General features: G+C 44.0%; 2 protein-coding genes across 2 annotated transcripts in view; both read left to right on the top strand.

Annotated features, from left to right (window-relative positions):
- Positions 1–1,533, top strand: part of tubb6 (tubulin, beta 6 class V) — a 9,389-nt gene extending 7,856 nt beyond the window's left edge. Inside the window, exon 6 of the mRNA XM_080489504.1 lies at positions 1–1,533. This exon is cut by the window's left edge and continues 748 nt beyond it. Within this exon, the coding sequence (XP_080345630.1) occupies positions 1–71 (71 nt within the window). The 3' untranslated portion in view covers positions 72–1,533.
- A 10,912-nt stretch (positions 1,534–12,445) lies between these two features.
- dipk1c (divergent protein kinase domain 1C) overlaps positions 12,446–17,809 on the top strand; it is a 40,613-nt gene continuing 35,249 nt past the window's right edge. The window contains exon 1 of the mRNA XM_080489483.1: positions 12,446–13,485. The gene's annotated coding sequence lies outside the window, so the exon portion shown is untranslated. The remainder of the gene's footprint in view (positions 13,486–17,809) is intronic.

Genomic DNA, 17,809 nt, shown 5'->3' with positions numbered 1-17,809 from the left:
AGTACCAGGAGGCCACCGCCAACGATGGCGACGAGAACTTCGAGGACGAGGAAGACGAGATCAACGATTGAGGAGGCCGACTGGAATATCTCCAGGAAGTGACTGAGGGATCCGCGTAAATCTAACTGATCGGACACGTGATGACAAAACCTGTAGAGGAGAGGAAGTGGGAAGTGGGAAGTGGGAAATGGGAATTGGAAGGTGAGTTTAGAGAAGCCAATTGTACACTGGAAGATGACAGGATGGTATCAGAAATACTCAGAACGTGAGTAGCCTCATCGCATTAGCTCAGCCATGTAGAAGTTTTCCTCCAGTGACCCCCTCCAGGTCTCCAAAGCTCATTTAGGCTTCATGAACACATGAAATCAGATCATCTGCCCCTCAAACGCTTCAATCTTCACCACATTTACACTTCCATACCAGCAGTGCATTGAAAAAACAGTTTGGCGTTCAGTCCACTGGAGGGCGCTGCTCTAAATCAATGTACAGGCCTGAGAAGACCTGCCGAGTTCTTCGTAATGATTACTACGATGGTTAAGGCGGGACGCAGCATTGATGTTGATACGGAGAAGTTAAACACCTCAAGATGTCTTGAAAAACTTAAACCTTTTGTTTTACATTTCTGAGTTCAACACTGCCCCCCTGTGGTTACCACTGGTACTGCTCTGTTAACGTGGAGCCAAAGACGCCGTTCAGACCTGCGTCAGCATGCCTTCCAGGTGATCGGATCACATGTGGCGAACCCTGACCTCGACTGTTAATAATCATCATATTTAGTAATAATAACATAGAATAATGTGATCCAGATGATGATGTAGTAAATGTTGGAGGTCATGGTGGAGTAACAGCCGCCTCGTTATTAGGAATGAATCCCTCTCGCTCATGTGCAGCAGCAGCTTCAGAAAGTTTTTTACCTCCGTTTCCATGGAGACTGAGTCAGAGAGTTTTCCAAAAGTTCCATTTTGGGAGCAGTTTTCCAAAAGTTGGACTTTCAGTGTCTCCCAGCAGCTTTGTTGTTTAACTGGACCCACAACAGAAGTTTCTCATTTTTCACTTGAAACACTAAAAGCGGTTTTAAATAACGAGTTCCGAGACGCTCGGGGTTCTAATGGTTTGGAATTGGAACGGATTTCTTCTGGCAGATTTTTAGAAACTTTAGTTGTAATAATAAAAAGTTGCCTCAATAAGGATTCATGATTATCAAAGTTAAGCTTCATCTTTTTTTAATTACGGCTTGTTTTTTTGTTTTTTTACAGTTTTCTTCGTAAATGTTTCTAATTTGACGACAGAAACTTTTATCTGTTTTTTGGCTTTCAGCTTTGATTTTAGTTTATTAATCAGAGTTTTTTATGCATTAATGAAACTAATCACACTTGACATAATTTACAGTTTCCTGTTACACCAGGTATTGAAACAGTAAATATGTTGAGTACATGTTGTGTATTTAGGTTCCCTTTCAGCACTTTTTGTACCAGTTGTTGTTTTGAAGTTGTGAACGTGTCAGAAAGATGGAAATAAAACCTTCGGTCACATAAAGAATTGTTTCCTGTCTTTATTTTGTCTCATTACTGTGCGTTAGTTTGAAATCTGGACTTTGGTAATTAGGTTGAATCTTCAAGCTCACGTTTGTGGATTTCTCTGAAACGTCTTAATGTTTATCATGAAATCGGCTTCAAAATAATGATAATGAACTTTGGTAGATTTCTGACTAATTATTGATGCAAATCTTAACACAACTTTACAAATATATTCTAGTTTATTCACATATTTTTCATTAAAATCAATGTTTTTGATGTAATTGTTCCTCTAATCAGGCTGTACGAGTCACAAGACTAGTCTTCAAGACCAGTTGACTGCTAATTAAAAGTAATTAGTTACTTCTAATTCTGCTAATGGGAGTTTATTTAGAACACTGAGATGTTTCAGAGCATGGCTTATCTCATTGGTTATTATTTTTATTCTCTTCAAATTATGTCTATAGAAAAGAAAAAAAACTAAATATAGAAAAATCAAACTGAGGTTGAATTCAAATCTTCAAAAAAGTGAAAAATTCCACATGAATTTATAGTGAGAAACTATTAATGACTAATCTATTACAAGTTGTTAATGATTACAGTTACTTGTTGCTTTAAAAAATGTATGTAGTTACATAACTAGCAATGAGTAACTAGTTACTTGGTGGAGTTCATTGTGGGTCCGTCTAATGACTGACTCACTCATTCATCTGAAATGACATCAGTTAGATGGAGGAAGATGCTCTATAATCTGGATGTTAGAGGGGGACGGGATGATACGGTACAATACGGGATGGTACGGTACGGTACGATAAGGTACGGCACAGTACGGTACGGTACAATACGGGACGGTACGGTACGGTTTGGTACGGGACAGTACGGTACGGGACAGTACAGTACAGTACGGTACAGTACAGTACGGTACGGTACGGGACGGTACAATATGGGATGGGACAGTACGGTACGATACGGTACGGGGTGGTACGGTACAGTGCAGGACAGTACGGTACGGGACAGCTTTTCATGTGTTTCCTCTGACAAAAGTAGTGGATAGTACTGATAGTACTGATTGTAACATACCCAACCGTTACCATACTTCGTTACTCCTCCCTTGAGGTACCTAGCACTACGGTACGGTTCCATAAGGAGGAGCTGCAACGCAGCCGTCTGCTGATTGGTCGTCACGATCGCCACTATTGAAATATTTCCTCCTATATAAACCCTCCTGTTGTTCACAAACGGCACTTTGTGCTCACTGGTGGTTTTCGTAACTTGTTTATTGAAACGTGGGCGCTACACTGCCCCCTGGTGTTGAGACGAGGTGCAGACGCTCCTCTCAGTAACAGGAGGAGGAGATTGAGCAGGCGCTGGACACTGATGATCACAATGAGAACGTTTCCTAAGCTGCGTCACAGAGAACGAGGCTCAAGGTTCTACTGAGCGGCGCCGCAACTAATGTGTTCCCTGCTGGTCGCATGTTCCCCGTCACGTCATGACATCGGGTTCCTGCGTTGTTATGCGGCCATTCACAAACCCGTCTACATTTTAACCGTACTCTGTGGAGGAACCACGCAACATTGGGTTTGGGTATGCTTAGCCTTACTATGTCGTACCGTACCGTACTGTACCATACTGTACTGTACCATACCGTACCATACTGTACTGTACTGCACTGTACCGTACTGTACTGTACTGTACTGCACTGCACTGTAATCCGCAGTGCAAACAAGGCAATAGGGATGTCATCCATTGTAGTGTGGCTGGATGATATTAAAGGAGAGACAGGATGATCAGAACTTAAGGGGTCGGAGGTCCTGAGAAGTCGGTGGACCAGGAAGAAGTCCAGACCGATAGCGTTTCTGCACTGCCAGTCATCAGACACAGAGCCGGGACCAGAAGCTGACCAGAGATCGAAGCTCAGTCAGATTTACCATCTTGTTCAGTCAGAAGCACTAACGGAAGTTCTGCAGCTGAGTTGAGGCTGAAGCAGAACCAGAGGAAAATCTGCTGACCCGGCCGGAAACAAAAAACAGTGAGTCAGCAGAATGCTGAGAGTTTTGTTCAGGTCGCTCACGTCACTGTACGGACAGAATCAGCCGTTAATCTCTGTCGCCCGGCGGCCGGTGAGAGACAAAGAGCTGATTCCCCTGCAGTTCTGTTGTTTGGTGGATTAGACCAGAGGAAAGCGCTTGGCTCAGGTCTGCGGATCCCTTCGTCGCCTCGGTGTCTCTGTGACACGAGACTTTCACCAGCAACCTCAGAGGAGAGGAAGATCACCCAGAACTCTGCAGGTAAATACTGAGCCAATGATTATCAACAGTGATGAAGAGAAAGCAGCTGGCAGGAGATCAAGCTGGAGGAGACGGAGGTTATTTTATAGATCAAGAACCTAGTCTGGAACTTGTCTGTGATGGAAGCGGGTCCACAGAGAACCAGAACCAGACGAGAAAGAAACTTCAACTAAGAAATCAAGTTGAAAATTAAAAAAAACAAGTCATAAAACCAGACTGAATTTAGAAACACTTAAATTAGCTCAGAAAATAAAGATTATGGCAGAATCGAAATATCAGTGAAAAAAATGTCAATATTTATTAAAACACAGTTAAAAAAAATTTAACAAATCAAAACAGAAAAAACCTCATTTGAAACCTGAATGAAACTAATTAAGCTGCAGTCCAATAGTGCTGTTTGTACCGGGACGGGACGGGACGGGACGGGACAGGACGGGACGGGACGGGACAGGACGGGACTAGATGGGACGGGACAGGACGGGACGGGACCGTACGGTACGGGACGGAATGGGATGGCACCGTAAGGGATGGGACCAGACGGGACCGTACGGGACGGGACGGGACGGGGCGGGACGGGACGGGACGGGACGGGACGGGGCGGGATGGGATGGGACTAGATGGGACGGGACAGGACGGGACGGGACCGTACGGGACGGGACGGGACGGGATGGCACCGTAAGGGATGGGACCAGACGGGACCGTACGGGACGGGACGGGACGGGACGGGGCGGGATGGGATGGCACCGTACGGTACGGGACGGAATGGGATGGCACCGTAAGGGATGGGACCAGACGGGACCGTACGGGACGGGACGGGACGGGACGGGGCGGGATGGGATGGCACCGTACGGTACGGGACGGAATGGGATGGCACCGTAAGGGATGGGACCAGACGGGACCGTACGGGACGGGGCGGGGCGGGGCGGGGCGGGGCGGGGCGGGGCGGGGCGGGGCGGGGCGGGGCGGGGCGGGGCGGGGCAGGGCGGGGCGGGACTGGACGGGACAGTATGGGACAGGACGGGACGGGACAGGACCGTACAGGACGGAATGGGACGGGGCGGGATGGGACCAAATCAAGTGAGACATGAACCAGAAATCAGACTGAAGTTTTTCTAAACAAAAGACACAAAGTGGGTTTGGACCGGATGTTTGGGTCAAAAGCTACTGAATCATTTGAATATTAAAGATCAAACTAAAACACATTTTCTGCCTTTTTGTCCCCAAACGTTTGTTGTTGTTTGATAAACCTCGAGTTTTATGATTTCCCCGTTTGTCTTATGTTCCATTCCTTAAGTCTAAATGAGAATTTAAAAGGTAAACATTTCATTACATTTTCAGATGTTTTTGTAAATGACTTTAGAAGTTTCAACGTCCTTTTTTTTTCTAGCATTTTGATTATTTTAAGCTTTTTTCTTTAAGAAATCCTTGTAATTTTTAAATTTTTATAAAGCTTATTTCACTGTTTATTCCTAATTTTCTTGTTTTGTGTTTTCTTAGTAATTTTCCCACATTTTATCCTTTTTAAAACCTCTTTATCCAACAGTTAAAAGTCCTTTTGAATATAAGTTTATGTGCATTAAAAAATATAAAAAAAAAAGATTGAATATGTATTTGTGAATAATTTTGTGAAAGGTTGATGGAGCCACTTCAGAAGAACCTGCAGAACCCTGGTTTGGTACCGTAGCCATGCTTGGTAAGGCTGCAGCTGCTCCAAACTCTTTTCATGTCTGGACGATGGACTGTGAGAGTTCTGTGAGACGTTTTAATAAATGTACCTGCTTTAAACTTCTCCTCCCGGACCTGCCGTGTTCTTCTGTCTTCAATGAGGCTGTTTGTTCACAATTGTTCTTTAATGACCGTCTGAGGTCTTTACAGAACCGCTGGATTCATACTGAGATTAGATCGCACACAGCTGGACTCCATTGACTCATGAGGCTCTGGGTTGACCTGGATTATTTACCCCACAAGGGGCATTTCCTCTGGAGCTTCCCAGTGTGTCCAGTTACATTCATGCATCATTTGGTCGTTAAAGAAACTGTAATTGAGTCATCAATCATCAATCTGTCCAGGAATTAAACATGGGACATGGGGACATGTCAGAACGGTCAAATAAGAAGAGATAACTTAAAGCACATCAGATTTAAACTAAAAAAAACAAGGCAGTTTAAAAACAATAAGAACTGGAGTAAAAAAACAAGAATAAATGTCTTTGAAATAAAATATTTTAAAAGTCATTTAAAAAAAATCTATTAAATCTTATATCGAGGGTTCAGAGTGAAGAGGATGAATGTTTTCAGTTTATCTGTAAGGAAATGTGTAAGACATGTATTGTTTTCCTCGATCACATGAATTATATTTATATTTCTGGTTTTATATGATAAAATGTTTAAAAGTTAAATGGGATAAAAACATTTAACATATAATTCTTAATATTCTTATTTTCATATCTTTGAGTTTTGTCTGAATAAATCTTATCTTATGGAATCAATAAGTCAAATAGATATCAGCTTTTCTCCTCTATTTTCCTGGTTTTCTTGTAATTACCACAATTGACCACAAGGAGGTGCTGCAACAACAGCCTCTGCTCCAGAAGAGTCTCCCACTTATTTTACTTTCATTCAGTCAACGTTTCAAGGGCGTCTGCATGTGTGTGTGTGTGTGTGTGTGTGTGTGTGTGTGTGTGTGTGTGTGTGTGTGTGTGTGTGTGTGTGTGTGTGTGTTCTTGTTTGTTTGCAGTTAGGAGGACAACAGACGTCCCACAGAGATTTCTATAACAAACAAGGAGGTAGTGTTCCACTGTGAGACGTTTCCACGGTGGAAGGTGGAGGGCTGAAGTAAGAAGGAAGAGACGGTCTTTGTCCCCTGAAGGCATGAAAACGTCTCGAGTGTCTCCATGACGTCCTCGTCCTGCCTGACTGAAGAACAATGAGACGTCCTCCTGTTCTCCTTTCTTACATCCAAGGAACTTCAGGAACCACGAAGGTGAGAACATTTGTCGAGCCAGCAACTTTACAAACATGTGTTTTATTCTATCAGCCCACCTGGGGAGCAGCGCCTCCACCTGGGGGAGCAGCGCCTCCACCTGGGGGAGCAGCGCCTCCACCTGGGGGAGCAGCGCCTCCACCTGGGGGAGCAGCGCCTCCACCTGAGGGAGCAGCGCCTCCACCTGGAGGAGCAGCGCCTCCACCTGGAGAGAAGCGCCTCCACGTAAGGGAGCAGCGCCTCCACCTGAGAGAGAAGTGCCTCCACCTGAGGGAGCAGCGCCTCCACCTGGAGAGCAGCGCCTCCACCTGAGGGAGCAGCGCCTCCACCTGGAGAGCAGCACCTCCACCTGGGGGAGCAGCGCCTCCACCTGGGGGAGCAGCACCTCCACCTGGAGAGCAGCACCTCCACCTGGGGAGAAGCGCCTCCACCTGGGGAGAAGCGCCTCCACCTGGGGAGCAGCGCCTCCACCTGGGGAGAAGCGCCTCCACCTGGGGAGCAGCGCCTCCACCTGGGGAGAAGCGCCTCCACCTGGAGAGCAGCGCCTCCACCTGAGGGAGCAGCGCCTCCACCTGAGGGAGCAGCGCCTTCACCTGGGGAGCAGCGCCTCCACCTGGAGAGCAGCGCCTCCACCTGAGGGAGCAGCGCCTCCACCTGGAGAGCAGCGCCTCCACCTGGGGAGCAGCGCCTCCACCTGGAGAGCAGCGCCTCCACCTGAGGGAGCAGCGCCTCCACCTGGGCAGCGGCCCACCTCCGTTAATTGGCTGTGTCTAACGAGGAGGCTGTGATAGAGTGTCCGGCAGGACGTTAACGGCGGCTCTGTGATCTCCTGCCAAGAACTCTGTGGAGACGATTCCGTCACGCAGCCAGAGACTCTAATTGCCAATTACAGGAACAGGAAGTACTTTCCTCGGAGCGCGAGTATTACTGAGGCCGTTTGCAGAAACTCACCGGACGCTGCTCAGCTGCTGGACGTCTCCTCTGCTTCAGTCTGCTCTACAGAGATGTGATGGTGCCGATTGACTTCATCACTGATTATTTTCAGATGAAATCGGAGCAGAAGCAAGTCGGCCTTTCCTCCTGCTGAGCGTACGGCCGCTCCATGTTGCCTTTGGCAGGACAGAGAAGCAGTAACAGCCTCACACCTTCACACCCGCTGCAGTAAAGCGCTGCAGAAACTCTCTCTGCTGTTTCTGGCACCAGAACCACTCAGGAGAAAACAAAACGACGGTGTTCTGCCAACTCTAGAACTCTGCTGAGAGGCCAGGCCACTGATGATGGAGGAGGAGGAGGAGGAGGAGGAGGAGGAGGAGGAGGAGAGGTTCACCATGACGTCCAGATTCATCAGCTTCTCCTCTCTAATATTTACTTTTACTTATTTTGAGTCCAGTTTTTATCATCATAAATTCAATATTTTCTAGGCATCTATTCTAAACAGGCTTTTATTTTGACATCTTAATAGGTTTTTTAGTATATTTTAAATCCTGATTTTGAGCACTCTCACTCTTTATAAGTATTTCTACTAAAAGGTATTTTGTACTCTATAAACATTATTACAGAGACCATCAACTGTAAAACTACTGCACATGTGCGTCAGCAGTGAATCAAAAAGGTTGTTGTTTCCCCCGTTTCCATGGCGACGGAGTCGGAGCATTTTTAAAAAGTTCCACCTCGGGAGCTGTTTTCAGAAAGTTGTGTTTCCAGTGGCTGCGATCTCCATTGTGGCGTAAAGAGACACTGAACAGTACAAACAGTGTAGACGTGAGGAAGTTGTCGTAATGGAGCTTCTGTTCACTGTTTGGTTCTTTTACTTCTGTTGCTGCACGACTTGTTAGAAATAAAGTCCCTTTGCATCAAATACTGAGACTGATTGGTGTCATTGATTCCAATCAATCAGGTCCCATCGGTCGTCAATGAAAAAGTGAATTAAAATAGTAGATTGAAGGAATCAAAGCCATTTTAAAACCCTCCTGGGTGTTTTCTCCCTGAGCGTGAGCCTGAAGGCAGTTATCAGTCAGCTCGTCTGGATTCCAGACAAACTCTTTCCCACTGAGAAGGAAAATAAATGTTTAATGAAAACTCATCTTCGCCCTCGGGCCACAGAGGACCTCCCTGTCCTCCTCTCTGCCTCCGAGATTAATGTTTTTAATCTCCTCTGCTGCAGAGACCAAACACAGAGAGCAGCCGTCACGTCAGGACTCTTTAAATATGGAACAACAAACAACATCCACTAATTCATCTTCTTCATCTTCTTCATCACCTCATCCAGCTCAGCCTTACACTTAAAACCTTATTATTAGATATTATCCCATTAAGAGATGGACCATTCAAAGTCCCGTCTTTAATTTAGTTTGAGTTAAAAACAATAAGAGTAAGTTAGTTTAACTACTCCCCTACCATCATGTAAACTAACATGTATCAAACAGGTTTTTATTATTTGTTTATTTACTGTTTTACTTGTAAATATGGACATATGAATGATGTGTGTAAATATGGACATAGATAACAGTTGGACAGGGTATTGAGTGACTGGTGGTTGACATGAATAAATACTCTTATGTTTCATCCTTTTACTGTTTTGAATCATTTCATTTCTCACATGTCCAACGTGAACATTACAAACTCAACATTAGTTTGTTTTTTCTACCTTCGTTTTATTCATTTAAATCTTTTTCCTTTTTCATATTTTCCCGTTTGTTTTGTTCTTTTTTAACGTTCTAATTAAAGATCAATCGATCGAACACTGCAGCTACTTTCTAACTGAGGACGGAGCAGAACATTAAAAACAACCCAAAAGAAAACTCTTGGTTTATTTTACAAGCGATTCGGTGAAGCTGTGGTTTGACTCACGTTTGGTTTACGATTGTTTCTGCCCTCTAGTGGCCACAAGTTGGCAAGTACAGCTTTACTTTCTCCATCAACCACAGTCATTACGGGTCTGGCAACCACACACACACACACACACACACACACACACACACACACACACACACACACACACACACACACACACACACACACACACACACACACACACACACATACACACACACTTAAAAATAACCTCATGGAACATTTTTGCGCCCTGAAGGCACTGAACTAAACACGGAGCCGCGGACGCCGCTGCTCCTTCTCTCCTCATATTTGCACAACTTTATTGGCATTTTTACAAATAGAGCAATTACCAACACGCCAAAGGGCCTGTGTGCGGGATTTTATTGAATCACTCGCTGGGTTTGGGGGAGGAGTGGGGGAAAGTGAGGATGGATGAAGGAGGAGAAGGGATTTAATTTGGGTTGAACCTGAGAAGAGGCCTGCTGCCATGGCAGCGGGGTAAAAGAGCAGGGAGGGGGAGGGGCGAGAGAACCACAGGAGCATGTTAAAGAGAGGGCAACAAGAAGGAGGGGGGTTGTAGTTTAAGAAGAGGAGGAGTTATTTCAGGCATTATTTATTCCCTGGAAGAAAACTCTTGGGAGCCCATAAAGCAAACAAGTCTAACACACACACATTCCTGTCTATGGCACACAGAGGGGACTCGATGAATATTCCTAACGTGAGGACGGGTTAGGGGTTACCCACTTGAATGGACCACTAGAGTATCACATATAAGGGAACATAGAGTCCTTCTGGACAGTAGGGGGCGCTGGTACCAAACACACTGCTTCAGGTTTCAGGGAACTATCAGAATTGTTTTTGGAAACAAATGAAGCTTATAAAGTATCTCTTTTCTAGTTTCCCTGTGATTTTAACAAAAATACAAGTAACTGGAAACATGCAGTCAAACACAAAAACAACCCGATTTCATCTTGAGTGGGTCAGAACAATTGTGCCATAATAACCTTGAAAGTTCAACTTTAAAGTTTTTTCTTTTTCTCAGTTACTACAGAAAATAACTACAATCTCAACTTAAAGGCAATTTGAATGAAACCTTCTGGAGCACAATACAGTGACATGTCTCCTATAACTACTGCATTGTGGGTGTTTTTACAACCTCACCTGACAGCATGGCCTCGAAGCTAATGCTAGTGGGCTAGCGTTCATGGCAAAATCATTGAAATCTCCACTCGGGTGTCAGTGTTGTGTTGTGTGTGTGTGTGTGTGTGTGTGTGTGGTGTGTGTGTGTGGTGTGTGTTGTGTGTTGTGTGTTGTGTGTTGTGTGTTGTGTGTTGTGTGTGTGTGTGTGTGTGTGTGTGTGTGTGTGTGTGTGTGTGTGTGTGTGTGTGTGTGTGTGTGTGTGTGGTGTGTGTGTTGTGTGTTGTGTGTTGTGTGTGTGTGTGTGTGTGTGTGTGTGTGTGTGTGTGTGTGTGTGTGTGTGTGTGTGTGTGTGTGTGTGTGTGTGTGTGTGTGTGTTGTGTTGTGTTCATTTGATCATTTGCTTGGTGTCTTTACTGGATTGGGCCTCTTGCAGGTTGGATTTTGCCCACGGGCCTTATGTTTGACACCACTTGGTATAAAAATCAATCACCAACTCCAATCTAGTACTACCTTCCCAACTGTGTACAAACTACTCCCAAGGAAATGGAAAACAATTTAGAATCAGTCCAAAATCTGTGTGAAAACAGTCTAAAAGCATTTTATATGTATGAGAAACAGTCAGAACAGTCAGCCTTAAATCATTTCATAACTGCTAAAAAATTATAGAACGGGTTTAAAACCTGCTGACTACATTTCTAAAATCGGTTTAAAACCAGATCTGAAACCATTTAAAAACTCCATTAAAACTCATAAAAAAAATGAATGACATCTGATCGAAAGACGAATTCAGATCAGTCCAGAACCCGTCAGGAAGTCACTTAAAACCGTTCTAAAGAGTTTAAATCAAACGGTGGTAAAGTCAACCATAACCTCAAAATAGATGTGGAACACAGTCCAAACTCATCCAAAGTGGTCTGGAACCGGTTCAGAATAAAACTAGAGAAAACCCAGTTTTAGCCTCATTTGGTACCACCAGCCTCTGTAATCTCATTTCTAAGCTCGTTGTTGTGTGAAGAAGCAGTTTACCTGAAATCTCCACAGACAAGCTGGTTCTAAAACACAGACCTCGTTTCAAACATCCAGTCTGAGAATCCAGAGGACGAAGCTTCGCTGCAGGTTTCTGGGCTCGAGGCCCGGCGACGACATTTAAGATGTTTGATTAAGTTTGTGAACATTTAAAGGTCCAATTCATAAAATCTTCTATTGACTACAACCAGAACAAAACAAGTTTAAATCTGAAACACTCAGTCCAATGTCACTGAGCTGAAGAGAATCCAGAACTCGTGATTTCTGGATTTAAAATGTGTTAAAATTGAAATCTCATCAAGAATAAAAAATGTTTTTAGGAAGATGAAATTCATTTTCTATTGTTTCCAGAAAAAAAGGCATGTTCTTACAAGATTAACACACACACACACACACACACACACACACACACACACACACACACACACACACACACACACACACACACACACACACACACACACACACACACACACACACACACACACAGTGGGCTGGAAGAGAAACAAAAAGGAAGCAGAATGAAGGAGGAAGGAAAAGGAATGGGGCTGAGCGAACAAGCCTGAGCGCGACACACACACACACACACACACACACACACACACACACACACACACACACACACACACACACACACACACACACACACACACACACACACACCGGGAGGAGAGAGCGAGGAGGCAGCAGCAGCATTGTGAGCTCAGAGCTGAGCGAGGCAGCAGGCGGCTGCAGGAGCCTCCTGACAGTCCGGATTCAGGATTCACTTTGCGATCTCACAGCTGGATCATCTGCTCACGGTCTGCCCCCCTTCAGGAGCATCACCGGACCCAGACCTGCTCCTCCAGCCGACGCTCGGCCACCGCAGGAGGGTGATTCAGACCAGAAACTTTGCGCTCTCAGCAGCTGAGCCTGGAGGTGGAAAGTCGGTCCTCCGCTTGCTGCCTTCAGGCTACCAGGTTGAAGGAAAAGCAAAGTTCCGAGCCTGAAGACGTCCTGCAGAAAAGCTCTGTCTCAGAGCTCGAGGAGTTAAAATCTGGAGTCTGTCCAGAGGGAAGGATCGCAGCCACAGTTTGGTCTCGCTTCAAGCAGCAGCTTTTTCAGAGGAGACGTGAGAAGTGAGAGAACCTGCGGAGGAATCAGCTCCTCCAGCGACCAGACAAACGGAATCCAAACAGCCTGAAGGATCTTTGGATCCATCAACTAGAAGACAAAACTCATGTGGTTCCTTTGTCAGTTTTCCCAACTCAACCCTGATCTCACAGCACGTCAACTTGGTTTTGGACGTACAAGAACTTCCCATGGAGAAGTTTGACCTGTGGATTGAAGTCATCCATCACTGACTCTTCAGAGGCACTCGGAGCAGGAAGTTCTGGTACTTTGGGTTCTGTTAAAGGATTTTACAGCGTTCATCAGAGCCTCCGAGGGTCCGACTAGAACCGGATTACAAACCTTATCCTGACTTCTATTCAGGAATCAGGAATTGCCTTCATCTGCTGAGCAGCTAAACTCACAAACCCGTGAGGAGAGAGACGTTTCTAACCCTTCAGTCGCTCTCTTCTTCAAAACGCCGTCTGCTCGGTTCAGAGATCCTGTGACCAGATGTGACTGCAGCACCTTCACACAAACCTCCGTCAGGTTCCTCATCTCCAGCAGCTCTGCCGGATCCTCCACCTGTTGAGCTCCAGGATTCCGAGGTGAGAGTCTCAGTGTGAGGGCAGCACCTCCTCATCTTATCTTCAAGAGTTTCCTTCATGAGCAAAATCATAAAACACATTCAAATCAAATACCAAACTTATAAAATGGCGTCTCACCTAAACCCAGGATCCGAAAAATGTCACGCTTTCATTTGGTTTGTTTTTCCTACACATTGGATGTTAGAGAGCAGACAATCCGCCTGGACGACGTCACGCAATGACAACAGCTGCTGGTTCCTAAGACTGTTCCAATCTGCTACAATATAAAACCAGTTTAAAAAAACAACAATTTAAAACCAGTTTAAAAAAACAACAATATAAAACCAGTTTAAAAAAACAACAATTTAAAACCAGTTTAAAAAAACAACAATTTAAAACCAGTTTAAAAAAACAACAATTTAAAACCAGTCTGAAAGCAGTTAAAAACAATGTAAAACAGTTAAAAACCAAAGTCAAGCCAGTCCAAACCATTTAGAAACCAGTTTAGTTTGGAACCCATTAAAAACAATCCGAAACCAGTTAAAAAAAAAACAACAACGTAACACCGGTCCAAAATCAGTTAAAACCAGCCGAAACCAGTTAAACACTAAAGTAAAACCAGTTAAAAACTAAAGTAAAACCAGTTAAAAACAAAGTAAAACCAGCTGAAAGCCGTTAAAAACCCAAATCAATAAGTCTGAGACCACGGGTATAAAAGGACAATAAAGATGGACAGTGACAGACAACCGATGAAGACGTCCCGGCTGAGACGAGCAGAGTGTCATTGTGTGAGGAAAGTCCTGAAGCAGCAGAAAGACACAAAGGCGGCGTCGTGTCCGTCCCACTCCTGCCACTTCCCCGCCGTCCTCTGTGGAGGACGTCGCTCTGGAGCTGCTTTAGTAAAGGACAGACTCGGTGCTGCGTTTCTCTAATGACAATAAACCTGCAGACCTGTCAGCTGGTTCTTTCTGGGTTCTTCAGGTTCCTCGACCGTTAAACGTCTCAAGTGAAAACGTTTTTGACATTTACACAACAATGTTTAGAAAACTGTCCATTTACAGAAAAAGCACACCAGGCCACAAGTTGGCGCTGTTTTTGTAAAGAAACCACACACAAGTTGCATTTTTCTCATTTTCGCGGAGATGGAGGGAAACGGTTTTCAGAAAGTGACCTTATTCCTTTTGCACAGAGACTGAGTGTTTTGAAAAGTTGCGTCCCCCCCCCCCCCCCCCGCCCACATTTTCACGGAGACGGAATCGGAGTGTTTTCAAAAATGTGCGGTTTTCCTTGTTTCCATGACGATGGAGTTGGACTATTTTTATAAAGTTGCATTTGTCCCTGTTTCTACACAGATTAAGTGTTTGTTTGTTTTTAAAGTAGCATTTTCCCACAGTTCCATGATGATCAGTCAAAGTATTTGTGAGAAGTTAAGTTTTACCCTCTCCACAGAGACAGATTGTTTATAAAAAGTTACCTTATTCCTTTTTCACAGAGACGGAGTGTTTTAAAAACATGCTCCCCCCCATGGAGACGAAGTTGGATTGTCATCAAATAGTTGCGGTTTCCCGTTTCCACGGAGACGGAGCGAAAACTTTTGAAATCTGTTTACAAGTCGATGGTAATCATGCAAACAAACGGTTCCAGTGACTTTGTGTCGCGGCGGAACGTCACCACGACACGCGGAACACGTGGGAGCGATCGCCGCTGAGGGGAGCAGTTAGTGAAACAGCAGTTAGTGAAACAGCAGTTAGTGAAACAGCAGTTAGTGAAACAACAGTTAGTGAAACAGCAGTTAGTGAAACAGCAGTTAGTGAAACAACAGTTAGTGAAACAACAGTTAGTGAAACAGCAGTTAGTGAAACAGCAGTTAGTGAAACAGTAGTTAGTGAAACAACAGTTAGTGAAACAGCAGTTAGTGAAACAGCAGTTAGTGAAACAACAGTTAGTGAAACAAGTTAGTGAAACAGCAGTTAGTGAAACAACAGTTAGTGAAACAGCAGTTAGTGAAACAGCAGTTAGTGAAACAGCAGTTAGTGAAACAACAGTTAGTGAAACAAGTTAGTGAAACAGCAGTTAGTGAAACAACAGTTAGTGAAACAACAGTTAGTGAAACAGCAGTTAGTGAAACAGCAGTTAGTGAAACAGCAGTTAGTGAAACAGCAGTTAGTGAAACAGCAGTTAGTGAAACAACAGTTAGTGAAACAGCAGTTAGTGAAACAGCAGTTAGTGAAACAGCAGTTAGTGAAACAGCAGTTAGTGAAACAGCAGTTAGTGAAACAACAGTTAGTGAAACAACAGTTAGTGAAACAACAGTTAGTGAAACAACAGTTAGTGAAACAACAGTTAGTGAAACAGCAGTTAGTGAAACAACAGTTAGTGAAACAGCAGTTAGTGAAACAGCTGCAGCAGCTGCTGTCCACATTCCCGTCGTCCAGCGACAGACTCGGGTATTTCAGGAAGCTTCTCCAGCTTTCTGCCTCGACACTTTCAGACCACGTCAGTTTTTAAACCCTGGAGGACTTTAGGAGGAGCTGCACCGGTTCTCTACACTGGAACAAATCACATCAGCATTAAAAACATTAAAGAAACAGTTTTCTTCAAGACTTTTAATCATTTCTATTTTCTGAAAGCTATAAAAGTGTGATGAAAAAAAAATAGAATTTATTTTGATTAAATTATTTTATTGAAGTAGTCCATCTTCAAGACATTTAAAAAAAAATTAAAAAAAAGTTTTATATTTATGCAAAATTATATATTTGAAAAAGTTGCGTTATCCCTGGTTTCTAAAAGTTCTCAGTTAGTTTCTCTCATGTGGATCTTCTTCCAGTTTGAAATGAGAAGTTTCATTTATTTCATTTCGTATTTAAAGAACTTTTCTCCTCCAACGTTAGAAGCTGAACTCTGACGGGAGACGAGGTAATTATCTCTTCAAGCAGAAGATGAGGAGGGAAGCAGAGGCTGAAAGAGAAGATTTTATGAGTCTGTTCGCCTTTTGAACTCCAGTTAAACCGGAGACGAGCTGAAAGCAGCTTCGCTTCTCCAGAAACACTGAACTCACCCGGACCTGCTGATTTCAGCCGGGTTCGTCGTAAAAACCTCAGAAACTGGTGCCAAGATGTCAACTTGTGGCCCAAACCTCTTCCATGAGAAACAGCCGCCTGTCATGTTGGAGGAAAAGTTTAAAACCAAACAAAAAGAGAAATCTGCTGGTCTGGTTCTTATTTTAATTCAGGTTTCAGGATCAGATCAAACTACAGTCAGACTCGATGGGGATTAATTAATAATCTTCTGGAGCCGCCGTGAAGTCAAAGATTTGATGTGTTTGCTTTCTTTTAATTCAATTTTAATGTGGAAATGAGTTGAAATAAATCAGTTCTGATCCACAGAGACAAAAGGATTCTAAAGGCTCCTGCAGCTCCTATAAGAACAAGACGTTTGGCTGACGTCAGCCAGCTGCCGATTAAAATGCTTTTCTTCAGGAGAGTTCATCCTCCAGGGAGACGCTGTCGAACTCGCAGGCCACGCCCCCTCACAGCAGGCCACGCCCCCCTCAGCAGGCCACGCCCCCCTCAGCAGGCCTGTGAAGCGGTGTTTTAATTTTTCAACTGCAGCTTATTTCTCTCGCTTCTCCAAGTTTTCAGAAACACATTTCTCTGAACTGTTTCAGTAATAAAGGAGAAAGTTTGTGTCCGAGCCGCCATGTTGAGCTGCAGGACCTCAGCGATGCGTTCAGGTGCATCACGTAACTCTGCCCTGTCTGAAAATGAGGAGAAATGTATAACAAATAATCTTCCCTGTATTCTCACAGAGGCCTAAAGTCTGAAACGATTCGATTAGAAGCTGAAATCAGAGAAGCCTGAAAGAAATAGTTAAATTAACAGGAAGCTCCAGGTCTTTCTTCAGATGTATTGTTTTCATTTTTTTGGTTGGAAATAAATAAATAGATTGATTGTTGGTTTGAAAGTTGTTTTTTTTAAATGTTCACGTTCAAACTGAAAAGAAAAATGTGGTTTAATCTGATTTTTCAGAGAAAGACGAGTCTGATCTTCTGAACTCTGTGAAGCTTAAAGGAAAAAAAAGCTTTTTGTAGGTTTTTCTTGGACAGTCGATCTAAACAGTAGAAAACAGGATTTCTAATGTGATTCAAACCGTGTGTATTATTTCCTGCCTGTTTGGTGTTTAAAATGTCAGAAACGATGAGAAACGTCTCAGTTCTAGTTAAATCCAATCCTCTTCACTCCGTTATGCTGTTTGAAAAGTGAGCAGGTCAGAATTAAAGATTAAAACGTGCAGACTGGAGGAAAAGAGGCCGTTTTAAAAAGAGTGTGAAGGAAAAGAAGAAGCA

The sequence above is a fragment of the Lipophrys pholis genome (genome assembly GCF_963383615.2).
Source record: "Lipophrys pholis genome assembly, chromosome: 20".
Classification (NCBI taxonomy): Eukaryota; Metazoa; Chordata; class Actinopteri; order Blenniiformes; family Blenniidae; genus Lipophrys; species Lipophrys pholis.
Note: the sequence above shows the minus strand (reverse complement) of the source record. Positions and strands in the feature narration are given on the sequence as shown.